The following is a 15,508-nucleotide window of genomic DNA, read 5'->3' on the forward strand; positions in this document are numbered from 1 at the left end:
CAAGCACCTGTAGGACCATGCAGTGATGCTCATGAGAACGAGCAGTTTGGAGGCAAAAGAAGGGCAGGATGGCTTCTTGCAGTAGCTGCAGTGCCTCAAGTGCTGGCTTAAAGCATTTGCTGAATTACAACAGCAGCCTGTGTTTAAGTAATCTTAAATTGCCCTGCAGCCACATGTTACTGTGCTAATGACTCTTACGTGACTGGCTGCTCTTCAATGAAGAGGAATCTTCTTCTATTTTTGTTACTTTTAGCTGCAGAAACAGCATCCTATAGATTGCAAATAGTTACTTGTCTTGGACAACATTCATGCTGAGCAAAGAAAGTGTGTATATGTTATGATTAACATCAACTGGAATTAGAGTAAAAAACAAAAAGATTGAATATATTCATGTGAGTTGTAGGAAACATTCAAATACTTCCAGTGACATAAATTAGGAGTAATTTCTCTACATTTCAAAAAAATTAATATATTTTTAGAGAACATCTTGACCCTAAGCCTCCTTGAAAACAGGAGTACATACTTAAGCAGCTTTGTTGGTATTCTTACGTTTAAAAATGTGCAGAATTAAGGATGAAGTTTGGTAGTTTCATATATAATACAGCATTTGTTGGAAACATGAGTACCCAGTTTGTTAATGTAAGAGGAAGACCTCTCATTGTTATTAAACTCAAAAATGAACTTGAGATGTTTAATTTCATATTAATAGCACTCTTTGATCTTCTTGTATATACCTGAAAAAAACATGTGTGAACTCAAGCCATATGGCATTTTATTTTAAGAATGATAAACCTATTTGTTAACTGATTTAGCTATCTCAAGAGCAATCAAAGGATCCAGTGCTTAATTCATTTGCAGTATATACAAAAGTCACCTCAGAATGCAGAATAAATTCAAAGAGAATTGATTTCCAGTTTACTACAAAGGACTCCTCTAATATTAGTGGTGCAAGTGGCATTCTTGAAAAAATGTCTACTACAAGAAGACTCAAAAAATATTACTAGTGATTAATAACCTCATTTTCAACTACATGGTGAAAATCGAATTGCCTCACTGCTGACTCAGCAAACTACTTACAGGTGAATCTTTTAATCGATTTACTCACACATTTGGCTTTTAAATTAACAGTAGTTTCAGAGAGTTGGAACATCAGCTTGCACCCTTCACAAAGTTCGACAAAGCTTCACGAAGGATCTGGTTACAGGGTTAGGCATGACTTGTTTGGAGAGTGCTGTTATTAATTGTCTGTTAAGACAAATTAGGGAACAATGCTCTGCTTTGTCAATACCTCTGCTTCAGAGAGAAATGTTCCTGCAGTTGCACCTAGCATCACACCAGTACAGAGGCAGAGTTGGACGTTCCCATTACCACCTGCTTGCTGTCTCCACTGCCTTTGTGGAGCTGTGGAGTCTGGCTGGGCTCTGAGCCGTAATGCCAAAACCATGTTATTCCCTTGTACAACTACTCCAATTCACAACAGTGCTATTGGGAACAATGGAGGATGAGGTACCTGAAGTGTCTTTCCATCTACAGACAATGCAGAATATAACCTTGTAGATAACAGCAACTGTGTAAACACATAGCATTATTCTATAGAATATAATCACCATGTAATAGAGTGATAATATACCCTTTTTCTGAGGCTACAATCTCCTAGGGCTATCACTGCTCACACTTTTAAATAGTCTTATACAAAAGACAAGATGAATGAAAATTAAAATAGATACTACGGATGTTGATAGTTGATGTTAGGTTACAAAAACAAACATCAACAAAGACACTGAGTGGCAGGTGTTTGGCACATCTTAAGACCTGGCCCACTGTAAATCTGATTTCTGACAAATATTTGAGAATCAGAAATCAAAATTGAACAGAACATGAAACAACACACTTGTTTAAAATAAATATTACTTCCCAAAAAATCAATTTTAGAAAAAGATCATGCAACATTAACTTAAAAAAAGTTTCAAGAAGTTTAAAATGATTTCCAGTACTGCAGATGTCTGTTCCATTGATGTAATATTACTTAAAACAAACATTTTACATGCTTTCTCAGCCATTTCACTGTTTTTACATGATCCACCCAAATATCTAACTGCTGTCTGGAACAATGGTTTGGAATACTTCCAGATTACTAAGCTTTCTAAATGTTACAATAACTAATATGCAGCATATGATGAATAAAAAGATAGTGAGCACGGTATAGCAAATGCTCCTAAAGTACTGACTTTACTGTAATGGTGATGTTAAATTAATAATAGTACTTCTACACTTATGTAACACCTTTCAGCTAAAGACTTCAAAGTGCTTTATAAGCAATAAGTAATTTAAATCATACATTGGCTCTGAGAGCAGATATTATATTACCATCATTGATTATATCTGGAAACAAAGTAATGTAATATTGCAGACATTACATTAATATAGTTGCAAGCTATTAAGATTTTATGTTCAGGGCCTATGTTTCATGGAGCTTCTTAGAAACTTGCTTTAAAAAGCCAGTAAAACTTGCTCTCTTTTAAAACTTCTACCAGGCATATATTTACTGTAATTCATTATCTACTTGTAATATATTATTGAGGATTTTCTTTTTAATATCTTGGCTTTGTTGTCTGCTTACTTCAACTCTTGAATTCTGCAAGGATGTACATGTAACAGCTTAGTTACTGTGGTAATGATGTTATCACAAGACAAGAAGTATGACATCAACAGAGAAATAAGTGTTAGACCAAAAGAACTCTTCAGAAATTCTGATAACTAGTCTTCAAACAAGCACTTAACTAAAAAAAAAAAAAAAAAACAGGATGAAGAAATACTATGCTCTAACACTTTCTTGCATTGCAGGAGAGGAACATAGAGGAACTATACTACTACTATTTAGACCAACAACATTGCACCTTCTGCTGGACATAACTTAGAGGTACATTCATGAAACATGTTAAAATAATTTTCATTTATATTATTTAAACCTGTGGGCAAATGTGTTACAAAAATATGCAGGCTAGCTATGCAATGTAATTGCTAACATTTGAAAAACATGTCTTACTCATCCTTAGCAGTAATTATTAGCAGTCTTACAATCTCCTATAGTCTCTGAGAAGCCCAAACCAAAGACCTGTCTCACCAAAGGATAAGTTTCTTCTTCTTCCATCATGTACACATGCCACAACTGCAAAACTGTTTAGACTTCAAGGCAAACATATGGTGCAAAATGGCTTATCCATTATAAGCCTTCCCTTTAGACTGTATATCTGTGATTTGATTCCACTTCTTTTTCCAGTAGAAGCAGCAGAGGCAGCCTTCAAAGGATCTGCCGGAGTCATGCTATTTTTACCCCTAATCCTTCCTCCATAGGGTCTCCCTGCCAGCGGGGACAGGAAGACCCGTCTACAAAAGGATCCCCTACCATTTGGACCTTCAATCCTGCCAGAGTTCATGGAAAACAAAGCTAACTCACCAGAGGACTTGGTGCATGGGGAATGGAGTGGGAAGGAAGAACTGCTGACAATATCACTGCAAGAGCCTGAATGTAATAAGGCTCTGCAAAAATGGAATTTGCTGGATACAGGGACAGTGTTGAGTTACCCCATAGGAGTGGACAAGTTAAAAAAAGTTCTCTGATGACAGCGTTGCCTGCAGACTCATAAGCAGAAGTGTCTACACCACCACACTAATTTTCAATTTTCTATTTCTGTCAGGAAGACTAGAAAACATGAAAAGCTAAGATTTTGATTTTGCCATTCAACTCCAAAAGATGACCTAAAAAAGCAGGTTTCTTTTATTTAATCTTTTCTCTTTTCTACTTGATCAGCACTGTAGGAGTACTCTTCATCTGCCTTTGCTCAAAGACTTATTTCAAGGTCACTCAGTGGCTTTTCATGTTTCAAGGACACCTAGTGTACTTGGTCAAAAACACAGCTTTATTCTTTCTTGGAGAACCACAGTCTTCTCCCTGGGCTCACATCTGTCCTACAGTAAAGCTATACTTGATGGTGTGTCAGAAGCCTGGTCAGCTGGTGTATGGTTTCCCGACACTCCTGTAAAGCACATGCTCTTCCTTGCACTATAACTAATAGTATGGGGCACAAGCATGAAGGAGTACTTTCATGTCTTGTGTAGTGATGCCAAGTGAGTGATGATACAAATCAGTATACAGTGTGCTCATAAATTAAGTTTAAAACCCTTATATTTGAAATAACCTAACACTGTGTGAAAAAAAAGATAGTTCACGGATATCGTCAGTATTTTTTTGGAACTGAATAAAAAACTCAATTGATAACCACCAAACAGCTTTCCTTTAGATTATGCTACCTTTATTCACATTGAGTAGTCTTCTCGTATTGTGCTGCTGAAAATAAATGGCAAAATTTTATAGTAAAGTATTAAGCAAGAAAAGTTAGACCCAAATCCAACCCTGACTTCACTATTATGTAAGTTACAGTGGACAAAATCTGAAGAGGCATGGAGGACTTCTACATGCAACAATTCCTCCATAGAACTGGCAGGTTCTCAACTTGTCTTAGAATATGGTCCATTACAAATACACTGAGAGCAAAAAAGATAATTTTCAAAAACAAATAGTTCAATAACAAGACTGAAAAATATAAATATCATCATAAAAAGTAATTACCTTCTATACTCCACTCATTATAAAAGCCTATTTATATACTAGAATATTTTCAAATTTTATTACCTCAGCAAGAACTCAGAAAACATCAGTCAAACAATTGAGTAGGCAAACAGTATGGCCATTATGTTCTCAGTAATAGTCTACACACAATCTTGGCCGGAAAAACCAAGATGCAATCATTATCTACTTACCACAGCTATCTGTGGCATTTCTAAGTCACCAGCTACCGCAATATTCAGACATGAAAAAATGTTTTGTCATTACACAATGCCCTTCAATCAAACAATCTCGTCTACGTGACCTTAAACTAACCGACGTTATGTAAAGTCACTCATTAAAATACTACATTATTTAACCTTAAAATAACCATGACACTGAAGTAAATACTATTTAGTTCTTCAAGAAGTCAGGTCTTGATATCCTTAATTTTGCTGGAGAGTTTTCTGTATAGCCAAAAATGAAATTGCAGTATCACATGAGACTTAAATCAAATATGTTTTATGTAAAAGCTGGTGTTTAACTCATGTGAGGAAAGTCCTTTGAAATCTTCCACAGCTTTACTTCTACTTGGGAACATAAAAGTGTGGTAAACATAAGACTTATGGCTTGTAATGGGGAATTTCTACAGGATATTCTATTACCTATTCTAATAGACACAGGCAAAACATCTACAACATTATTTTTACATAAAAATTTCTGCATCATAAGGTTCCAACAATGTATCAGTGTATCAGACAAGCTTCAATTAAGATGAATCAGATTCTGAAAAGAACCGATATAAATGCAGAATAAAGGACGGTATTCTTTCAATAAAGAGGATCGGCAATTTTGGAGCAGAAGCAAATCAAACTAGTGAACTGACAGATCAAGGTGCTTGTAAAAACAGCAAGAAAGTGATCTTTGAGGGCATAAAGCAATTAGGAGAGTGCCTAAGTGCAACCAGAGAGTGACCTGTGCAGGCAAGACTATTCATTAACAGATTAAGAAGGGAATGAGAATTGTGATGATGAAAATAAAGGCATGACCTGCATGTAGACTAGATGAAAGAATGAGAAAGTCTAAGAGACAAGGATAGAGAGGTTGCTGAAGCTAAGAAGGTCAAGGTTGACATCAACAAGCACAGCATAGGTATGAGTGAAGATGAAATCAGAGGAGGAAAAAGCGGTGGGGGAGTGGAAGTCATAGGGGTAAGATGTTTGATGTAAGGCAAGAGGATGAAGGAGAGGATGGAGAATTATTTCTTGCTTCTGACAGCAGGAAAGCCTCGGTTCAATTGATTCAGTTCTTCAAGGACATCTTAGACTGATGGACATGTAGCTGGCGGATTCCAGATGAGAAAAGGGATGGAGGTGGGAAATGGAGAAAAGACTTCAGAAAAGTCCAAGTGTTTAGAGAAACGTAACATTGAGGTTAATTATGGGATACCGCTCAGTTTGCTTGGCTGAACAGAGAAGCCTACATGATCATTTTCAGAATTAGACTCTTAAATTAACAGTTAACATCAAAAAAAAAAGCTCTGCGGTGCTATTACACATGAAGATTTTTTCAAAGGAATAGACAAGCAACCTTGAACAAATGTAATTCATACAGGAAATTCAGGGAACTAGGAAAAGCAAAAGCTGAATTTCTCTGAAGTGATCTCTACCTACAGAGCCAGCTATCTACTGTCATGGTGGCTGTTCCCTCTTATACATTTATACATTAAGAGCTTAATGGTTAAGCAGTCTCCTAGAAAGCTAAGATGTGATTTTTTTCTCAGCCTGAGGGCATTCAAGCCACAACCCTCACAGCCCAAGCGTACTTATGCACTTCTTACTTATGCACAATTCATACTATTCAAGAACCAGGCAACAGATTGCTTGCAACACTTTATTATTTTTTTTTCTTAACCTGCATCTAAAATATGCAAAACATATTATGTGTAGACCATCCAGGAAACACCAGAACACATAACCATACCTTCACTTACAATAATCAGTCTTAATCTTAATCTTAAGAATCTTAATCTTAAGAATAGTCTTAATCAATAGGCAGACCACAATGTCATGATTCCTTTAGCTCATGCTTTCTCTGTGGAATTTTTGCACTTTGAAAACATTTGATTCTCGATTCTCTGTCTGCAAATCATAATAATATTAGACACACATCTCCACAAGAAGACTGCTGTTATCCAAATTATTCTGTACCTTGTGAGTAGTCTCTTTCTAGCGAAGAAGGAAACTGAATCCAAGTCTCCCAACTTTCTGGGTGCATGTTTAAAACTCTAGGTATGCTAGGAATACACATCATAATCTATACTCAGCAAAGATGGCATCACATCTGAAGATACAAAATTTTAATTCATTTTATTGCCTAACAAAACATCTCAAAAGGAGGGATATGAAAAAAATGGAGAAGGATCAATTGCAGTTATGGTCTTGCACACCTGAGTTGTGCCCAAATCCCATACTACATTCAAACATGCTAATTTGGATCTTTCCAGAAACAGCAGTACTTAGCAGTGAGTAAAAATGCACACAATGCACTGCAAGTCACCTTTGAAATACCCTAGAAGGAAATAAATATTTCAACAAAATATAACACAGACAAATCCCAATAAAAAACATCTGAAGTACAATACAAAACCTTTACTCTCAAACTTTTGGCTTCAGTTACTGTTTATAGAAATACAGAGGTATTAAATTAGCTACTGGAAGGCTTCACCAAAATCCCTAGTTGAAAAATAAACTTACAGAGGACTATTAAAAAAAGCCTTTATAAAATCACCGAGTGTCAGAAATATGTAGTTCACATAAATTTTATTACCTCCAAAGTAAAGACGTATTCCTATGTTGAAGTTGATAAATTGATTATTTATTTTGCACTTATTCCTCCTCCCCCAAAAAGTGTCAATATGTTTCTAACTACAAATTTAAATACAACCATACAATTAGGGCTTACAGAAAGACCATATAAGACAAATGCTGAAATTCCTCATTACAAATTTAAGAAACTCTTCTGAATATTTACTTGCTTTTTTTCTCATAGCCTGTTTTCTACTGAGAACAATTACATGAGATCAAGTATCTTTGTTCCTTAGGAGATCATCTGTTCCTGCTGCTCATTTACCATCTGAAATCATAGTCATCTGTTGGTGACAATCTAATCATCTTCACAGTAACTAATTGTGATGTCACAAACAAATGATTATGATTTCAGGTGGTGAACAAACAGCAGGAGCAGATGTACTCTGAAGAACAAAGATTGTAAAGTCATGCAGGAATCCCTAGTAATAAAATGTTAGGCAAGAAAAACAAAGAGCCTGTCCTTTTCAGAGAGGTAACGACTTTTATGAATATATATTTTTTTATTATTAGTTTTTAAATATTTACTTTGTGACCCTCAAAAATGCTGGAAATAAAGGAAAACCAGTCTATGAAAAATTTAGAGTGGGGCAACAGAGACTATGAGGGTCATTTTTTCCTTTTAGAAATATAAAATATAAAAACACTCAAGACACTTATTTCTTTTAACTTTATATTTTGTTCTTCATTTTTAAACACTTTATATCTCATCTACAGCTTCTCCCAGAACACATACTGTATGATATTCATGATTACCCCTATCCAGAGAAATAAAACCAAAAGCTGAATGTTCCCAAGAGAATAGAATTTGCATTAGGACTGTTTATTTGTTTCACATCTAGTTTTTGCTGATACTTGTTTAAGACAAATCCTGAGAAATAAATGAACATCCTGTTGACAGTAGATATCTCCTATATGGGCTGCAAACGTCTGCGTTGTCCCAAAGAAAGTTGTCTTTAATGTCACTTCCAGAAGCAACAGGGAAAAAACTCACTCATCACTCTTGTTATTCCACGTGTGAAAAATGTCTAAGATATCCCAACCCAAGAAACAAATAGCTTCATGTTTCCAGTCATCCTTAAGATTATGAAAGAGGAAAGGTAAAGAAGCAAGTCAATGAGAAGGAGCTTTGCCAATGAGTGGGAGGAAAAGAAGTGAGGTTTGCTGCAATGGTCGCTGCAAAAGTACGTAACAGAGGGGAATGGGAAAAATTAGTTTTCAAGGACATTTAACAGGGAATACTAAAAATGCTTCCGGTGAGTATGTAGGAGGATACAGACTGAAGGGTATTTCTAAGCAAAAACTACATAATAAGGGCTCAATGGAATCTGTTCTGCAGATTACGAAAATATATAATTTATGGTTTTTGTTTCTGTCATACTGAAACATACTTCACTTTACTATTCCAGTTTTATTTCCCACAGTTTCAGATGAAAATATAGTGCATTATGTACATAAAGAAAGAATACCTGCCTGCCAAGGGGAACCGATGAATAATATGTTTTCCTAACAGGACGCAATAGTTTTCCTGGAATAAAATTACTGGAAATCTGAATGAGAGATGCCAAATGGTAGATATAACAATCTTAGAGCCTACCTTAGGTTTTCAAGACCACTGAAAGCTATGTTTTAGCATTACAACAAATGTAAATTGTATATTTCTCCCATAAGCAGGGACATAGAATTGAGGACACTGTTCCATTTGTCCTGCGTAAAATACCCTACAATAATGTCGATTATTGTACCTACTCTGTACAATGTACAGAGTACTCTGTACTCTGTACCTACTCTACAATACTCTACTCTGCAAGAGTAGAAACATACAGTAGATATACCTACCAACAGTTGTTGTTCTTAAATATAAACTTGCATATTCACACTTGAAAGAATGCAACATTTTTGATCTTAAACAGGGGAGCTTCTTTGGAGCCACCTCAAAAAAAAGACGTGCTTCACAGGTGCAGAAGAGGTCATGCATGCAGGTGATCACTTCTTAAATGCAAAAGAACATACTTCACACTTCCTCAGTTCTCCTTGACTATAAAGCTCTGAAGTTGGACTCCAAGGCTGAGGGGCAATGGGTACACACAGGGAAATCTCTCACTAATTCTCATTCTTCTTCAGGGTTTCTAATGCATTTTCTTTGTGGGAAACTAGCAAATAATATTCTACCAGAAGAAGAGTAGGCAAAGTGCTCACATGTAAATATATACTTGAAGACAGCTTCCCTACCAAATACTAGCAGGAAATTCCACCATGTGACTACGCCTATGGAAAACAGGTGACAAAGTGAATACTTTCTCCAAATGTTGCAATCCTTTGTCCTCAGTCGTGTCCTGAAAAAAATGCCTCTTCATAGAGCCACTGAATAGAAAGCTATCAACTGACCTTACTGGTTCCCTAAGTAACATACGAAAGTGTTCAATGCATTTTCTACCCAGAAGCATGTGGTTCCTTCCTGTACGCTGCACATAAATGCTGTATATTCAGAATGGTGTGATACTCATATGTTGAAAGATCTACAGAAGATCTACAGAAGATACTACAGTGGTTTTCTATATATAAGAATACTTTAATAGAGTGTCAACTGATGCAGCAGATTCATAAATCTATCAGCAAGGCTATTTTAATTTACAAATATTAAGATTGTTTTTAATTAGAAACTAAAAAAGAAGGCCTATTAGCAATTTCTTCAGCCAGGGGTGACACCACACTAACACTTAGAGAGAAGAAAAATGCATTTCTATGTCTTCCACAAATCCTAGAGGAGACTATAAGGTGAAGAAAGATCAGTCTGTCCTCTATGTAACTGTAACAGATTCATTCTCCTCATATGCTATTGTTACAGCTAAGTTGTAGGTTTTAAAGAAAATACTCTAGAATCAGAAAGGCTCTTGAGTTTAAAAAAAATCAGTAAAAAAAAAATATGCCTGTTTATAGCATTCAGGGTTCAAATATTTCCTATTTTGCAAAAGGATAGCCCAGGCCCTCTGAAAGCAAAAATGATACACTGATTATCATTCATGAATTCTCTTGACTTAAAAAAAAAATTAAGAACTCAAGGGGTTAAGCACAATACTCTCTGAACAGCACTGTCAGAAATAAATGCTCTATGGCTACTGACATGTTAGCTTTGTATCATTTGATTTCCAATTTATTTGGATATCACTAGAATGGAAATGAGAGCTTCTAGAAATGTCTTCCATGAAGCAAAACAGACTGTAAACTTGTTTCTGTACTATGGAACATGGTGGCTGCAAGAAGGTCTGTGAACAGGTCCTTCTGTGAAAGAAGAGTCCCTTGGTTACCACAGGTTTAAAATACAATTAATTGATACAGTCTTCTGTTGAATGAGTTTCCTTTTGTTCTCCTGGATTTGGATTTACACGTGACCACCAAGGTATTTTTGCGAGTTTAAACTTGGGAAAGACATCGTTTTTTCTTCTTAGTATAGTATAGTAGTAGATGGTCACACTGTCATCAGTACGTATCTTTGCTACAAGACACTGGAAGGATAGCAGAGAAAAGCTTGAGATCGTATTCTGCTGTCCCAAACTGCAATACGTTAACATTCGAAGACATTAACATTTGCAGATGTTTCACAGACCATGTCCTCAGGGATTCTGACAATGCAAACAGCAATAATCTAGTAGTACTGATGGGGACTGAAGATAGGGCTGGAAGGAAGCAATTAATAATAAGTCTTAGATCCTGAAAAATCCTTCCTTTAAGTGAAACACAATGGCATATGCTGAATCCAAGATAATTTCAAATACTGGCAACCTTTTGTGTAAATTGAAGCACAAATTACTTCCCAACTACTCCATAGGTCCAGCCACTGAGAAGACTTCATATATACTGCAACACTACTAAATCCCCTTAAAAACTGGATTTCGGACCAAGTCATTCAGATGCAAATTGGCAAAAAAGACAGCTAACACATGTCCATCTCTAATACAATCCATAGTTGAGGGAGACAATAATTTGGACTCTTAAGAAGTTCAAAGCTCAAAACAGTTCTAGAGAAGAATATAGAACTCACGGAAGAGTGAAGAAAGTGCTATTTATCTCTACCACACTACAGTAAGTCCACAGCCAGGAAAAAATCTAGCAGAGTCGCATAGGCTTGTTGTATTAATAGAATCATAGAACGGCTTGGGTTGGAAGGGACCATTAAGATCATCTAGTTTCAACCCCCCTGACTGGGCAGGGATGCCAACCACTAGATCAGGCTGCCCAGGGTCTCGTCCAACCTCATCTTGAACACCTCCAGGGATGGGGCATCCACAGCTTCTCTGGGCAACCTGTTCCAGTGCCTCACCACTGTCTGAGTGAAGAATTTCCTCCTAACATCTCATCTAAACCTCGCCTCTTTTAGTTTAAAACCATTCCCCCTTGTCCTATCATTGTCTGCCCAAGCAAAAAGTTGCTCTTCTTTTTTTTTATAAGCCCCCTTTAAGTATTAAAAGGCTGCAATAAGGTCACCCTGGAGCCTCCTCTTCCTCAGGCTGAACACATCCCCAGCTCTTTCAGACTTTCTCCATAGGAGAGGTGCTCCAGCCCTCTGATCATCTTTGCGGCCCTCCTCTGGACCCATTATAACAGGTCCACATCTTTCTCGTGCTGGGGGCCCTAGACCTGGATGCAGCACTCCAGGTGGGGCCTCACAATGGCAGAGCAGAGGGGGACAATCCCCCCCCTTGACCCATTGGCCAATCCTCTCTTGATGCAGCCCAGGCGAGTTGGCCTTCTGGGCTGCAAGCGCTCACTGCTGGTTCATGTTGAGCTTTTCATCCACCAGAACCCCCCAGTCCTTCTCTGCAGGGCTGCTTTCAATGAGTTCTTCTCGCAGTCTGTACTCATGTCTGGGATTGCTCCGACCCAGGTGCAGCACTTGTACTTAGACTTGTTGAATCTCATTAGGTTCACATGGGCCCACTTTTCTAGGCTCCTTTTGTGGCTTTTCTTCCTTCTGCTATATTGACTGCACCACTCACCTTGGTGTCATCTAAAAACTTGCCGAGGGTGCACTCAATGGCTATGTCATTGATAAAGATATTAAACAGTACTGGTCTCAAGACGGACCCCTGAGGGACACCACTGCCCTCTAACTGGACATAGAGCCATTGACCACCATTCTCTCGGTCTGGCCTTCAAGCCAATCCCTTATCCACTGAATGGTCCACCCTTTAAATCCATCTCTCTCCAATTTGGAGATCAGGATGTTGTAAGGGACCGTGTCGAAGGCCTTACAGAAGTCTGGGTAGATGACGTTAGTCAGTCTTCCCTTGTCAACTGATGCAGTCACTCCATCATAGAAGGCCACTAGATTGGTCAGGCAATTCATTAACTACTGCAGTGAAACTGAAGTTGGTCTTCACCAACAAAGTCTCACAGACCTCTGGGTCTAAAGAAAGCGTTCAGGGAAGAGAAGTTACCAGGAGTGGACGGAGATCACAGTCAATGATTCCTAGAGAAATTTTCAGCCTATAAATGGTCACCAGACCAAATGGGATGTGTCTCAGGGTGTAGAGTGAACCAGCTTAAGTTCTTTTGAGACCACTCTCTGTCATCTTTGAAAAGTCATGGAGATCACGGGAAGTCTCCAGTGACTGGAGAAAAGCATCATCAGCCACTTTAGAGAGTTATATAGGAGCAGAACTGGAGACAATTATCATAAACACACAGGACATGTTCCAACTGGATAAAAGTGAAAAACAAGAATAAAAATAAAATAAAAAAAATCAGTGTGAGGATAATTAAGCATTGGAACAGGATGCCCAGAGAAGCTATGAAATCTCCATCTCTGGAGAACAGGAAAAAAACACAAGCAACCTTGTCTGAACTCAATACTGGCCCTGCAGTTTAGAAGACTTCTAAAAATCCCTTACAACCTGAAGGATTCAATGATTTAATAAAAGCAGTCTCGACTTTAATAAAATAGCAAATAATCAAAAAAGGGCAAATAAGAATCTTCTTGTTCCTGCACTTATTCTCATATATATTCATACGGAGGATACTCAAGAATTAATTCATCTAATTGCGAATTTATAGAAAACATTTCAATTGTCTTGAATCTAAATCCTACAGAGACAAAAATCAGTAAGAATAAATAGAAATTTAGAAAGCAATACTTACTGTTACTTGTTGGCTCAGGAAACCCAACATTCTGGCCGTTCCAACTCTTATTTTCTCCAAGCTGAAACAGGTAGAAAAAGACAAATAAGTGAAAGTCACTTAAACAGAACATTCACAATTATAAATTTGGTTGAAAGACTCCAAAAAAGGGTGACTTGGAATTGCCACATCTGCTCACACATATTTGCTAACACATCTTAATTTTGGTCTAAAATAGGTTATTTGAGGAATGTACCCTTCAAGAATAAACATTAACAACTATTGCCTAACACTAAAATATAAATGTTTCCCCAAAGATTAGGCTCAACACAGTATGTTACCAAATCAGACTTAAAATCAAACATTTTAAGTAGCTCTCAACTGCAAATATACACAGACAACAGAGAAATTACATTCTAAAACAAGAAGATCCTAATATCTGCCTATGAAAGAATGCATAAACACTACAAAGTACTTTGGGTGTAATTTTAAAATATTTACTTGCTTGGAATCCATTTAGTTACTGAAGTAGAAGCAAAATTGCCTCTTGCAATTATCCATTATTTTAATATCTAGATATTTTGAGGAAGTTATTTTTTTGTTATGTTTAACGCTTAGTATTACGCTGTCACAGAAAAGGGAAGCAATTAACATGGAAGTTCAGAATAAGGCCATTCCTAAAGTCTATACAGTAAGTAAGGTATCCATGTTCTAGATTTATGTGTAAATGTAGAGAAACAAGTCCACGTCTCCTCATGAACTATGAACTATTGACAGTCATCTCGATTAATGTGATGCAAATGATCCTTTTCAGATTTCCTTGTGATTTAACACACAAACAGAAAACCTTGCAGCAATGCAGCCTATACACCATTAAAAAGTCGTCATTTGCTCTGGAAGATGAGGCTGATGGGGTTGATGGTTGAGTGGAGGAGATGTGAAGGAGAGAGCCAGCAGTCTGAAATCTGACAGCAGCCTGTCCCTAGGATAGGACCCATCTGGTTTGCCAGCCAGGACAGAGTACAGTGTTGCTGTTTTACTGTCCTGTCTTTGTCCTTCTGTGTCTTCTGCCTCTGCAAACAGGTCCATCGTTCTGTTACATCTCAGAGGTTGAGTTAAGGCTGCATAAATTACTATTCTGTTATAAGGCAGACTACTAGATGATATGTTTTCCCTGGGGAAAAAGGAGGGAAGAGCACACTATGCAAACCAACTATTTCAAAGCTTGTTTCCCTGCTTTTCCTTCATCATGTACATACCAATATGCTTACAGCATAGGCAATGTGCAATAAAAAGGGAGATATCTAATAGAAAAGGGAGGATAGGTCTTAAGAGTTCTCTCTCAAACTGGTCACCCAGTTCCACACACTTTAATTTCACATAACTTTCTATATTCATATAATGAACCACATAACAAGTATATGCATGGAAAACATCAAAAAGACAGTTCTTGAAATGAATATACAACCTGAAATCTGTAAATATGTTTGTATTTACAGCTGTCTATTACAACAGCATGGTTTTAACATGAATCCAAAAGAAAACGATTGCAAAATCTGCCAAGTGCACTGTTACAATATGAGAAAAACATTTCCAACTCTCCTCTCATTCCTCTCTTTCTGTTGTTTATTGTAGTCATCATGATGGGGGATTTAACAAGAATTCAATTATCAGTAAATTATCTTTAGTTCTGCTGTGTCAAATGGATGCAATATCCCCTGGTTTTTCTTATAAGAGAATAAAAGGGGCAAGAAGAAATGAAAAAGTGAAAATATGAAAAATGAAAACACTACAACTTTCCATTCACATCCGTAGAACTAAAATTCTGGTAGCTGCGAAAAATCTCCCAGGGCACTTTGGAATTGCTCTCCTCAGTGCTCTACACATACACTACTGATTTCTTCCAGGCACAGGATTA

The 15,508-nt window shown here is 37.1% G+C and overlaps 1 protein-coding gene across 3 annotated transcripts in view; it reads right to left on the minus strand.

The window, feature by feature from the left end:
• STAU2 (staufen double-stranded RNA binding protein 2) overlaps positions 1–15,508 on the minus strand; it is a 183,635-nt gene that overhangs the window by 81,105 nt on the left and 87,022 nt on the right. For all 3 annotated transcript variants that reach the window (XM_040546028.1, XM_040546027.1, XM_040546029.1), the window contains one exon: positions 13,612–13,672. In XM_040546028.1, coding sequence (XP_040401962.1) covers positions 13,612–13,672 — 61 coding nt within the window. The remainder of the gene's footprint in view (positions 1–13,611; positions 13,673–15,508) is intronic.

The sequence above is a fragment of the Cygnus olor genome, chromosome 2 (genome assembly GCF_009769625.2).
Source record: "Cygnus olor isolate bCygOlo1 chromosome 2, bCygOlo1.pri.v2, whole genome shotgun sequence".
In the NCBI taxonomy this organism is placed as follows: Eukaryota; Metazoa; Chordata; class Aves; order Anseriformes; family Anatidae; genus Cygnus; species Cygnus olor.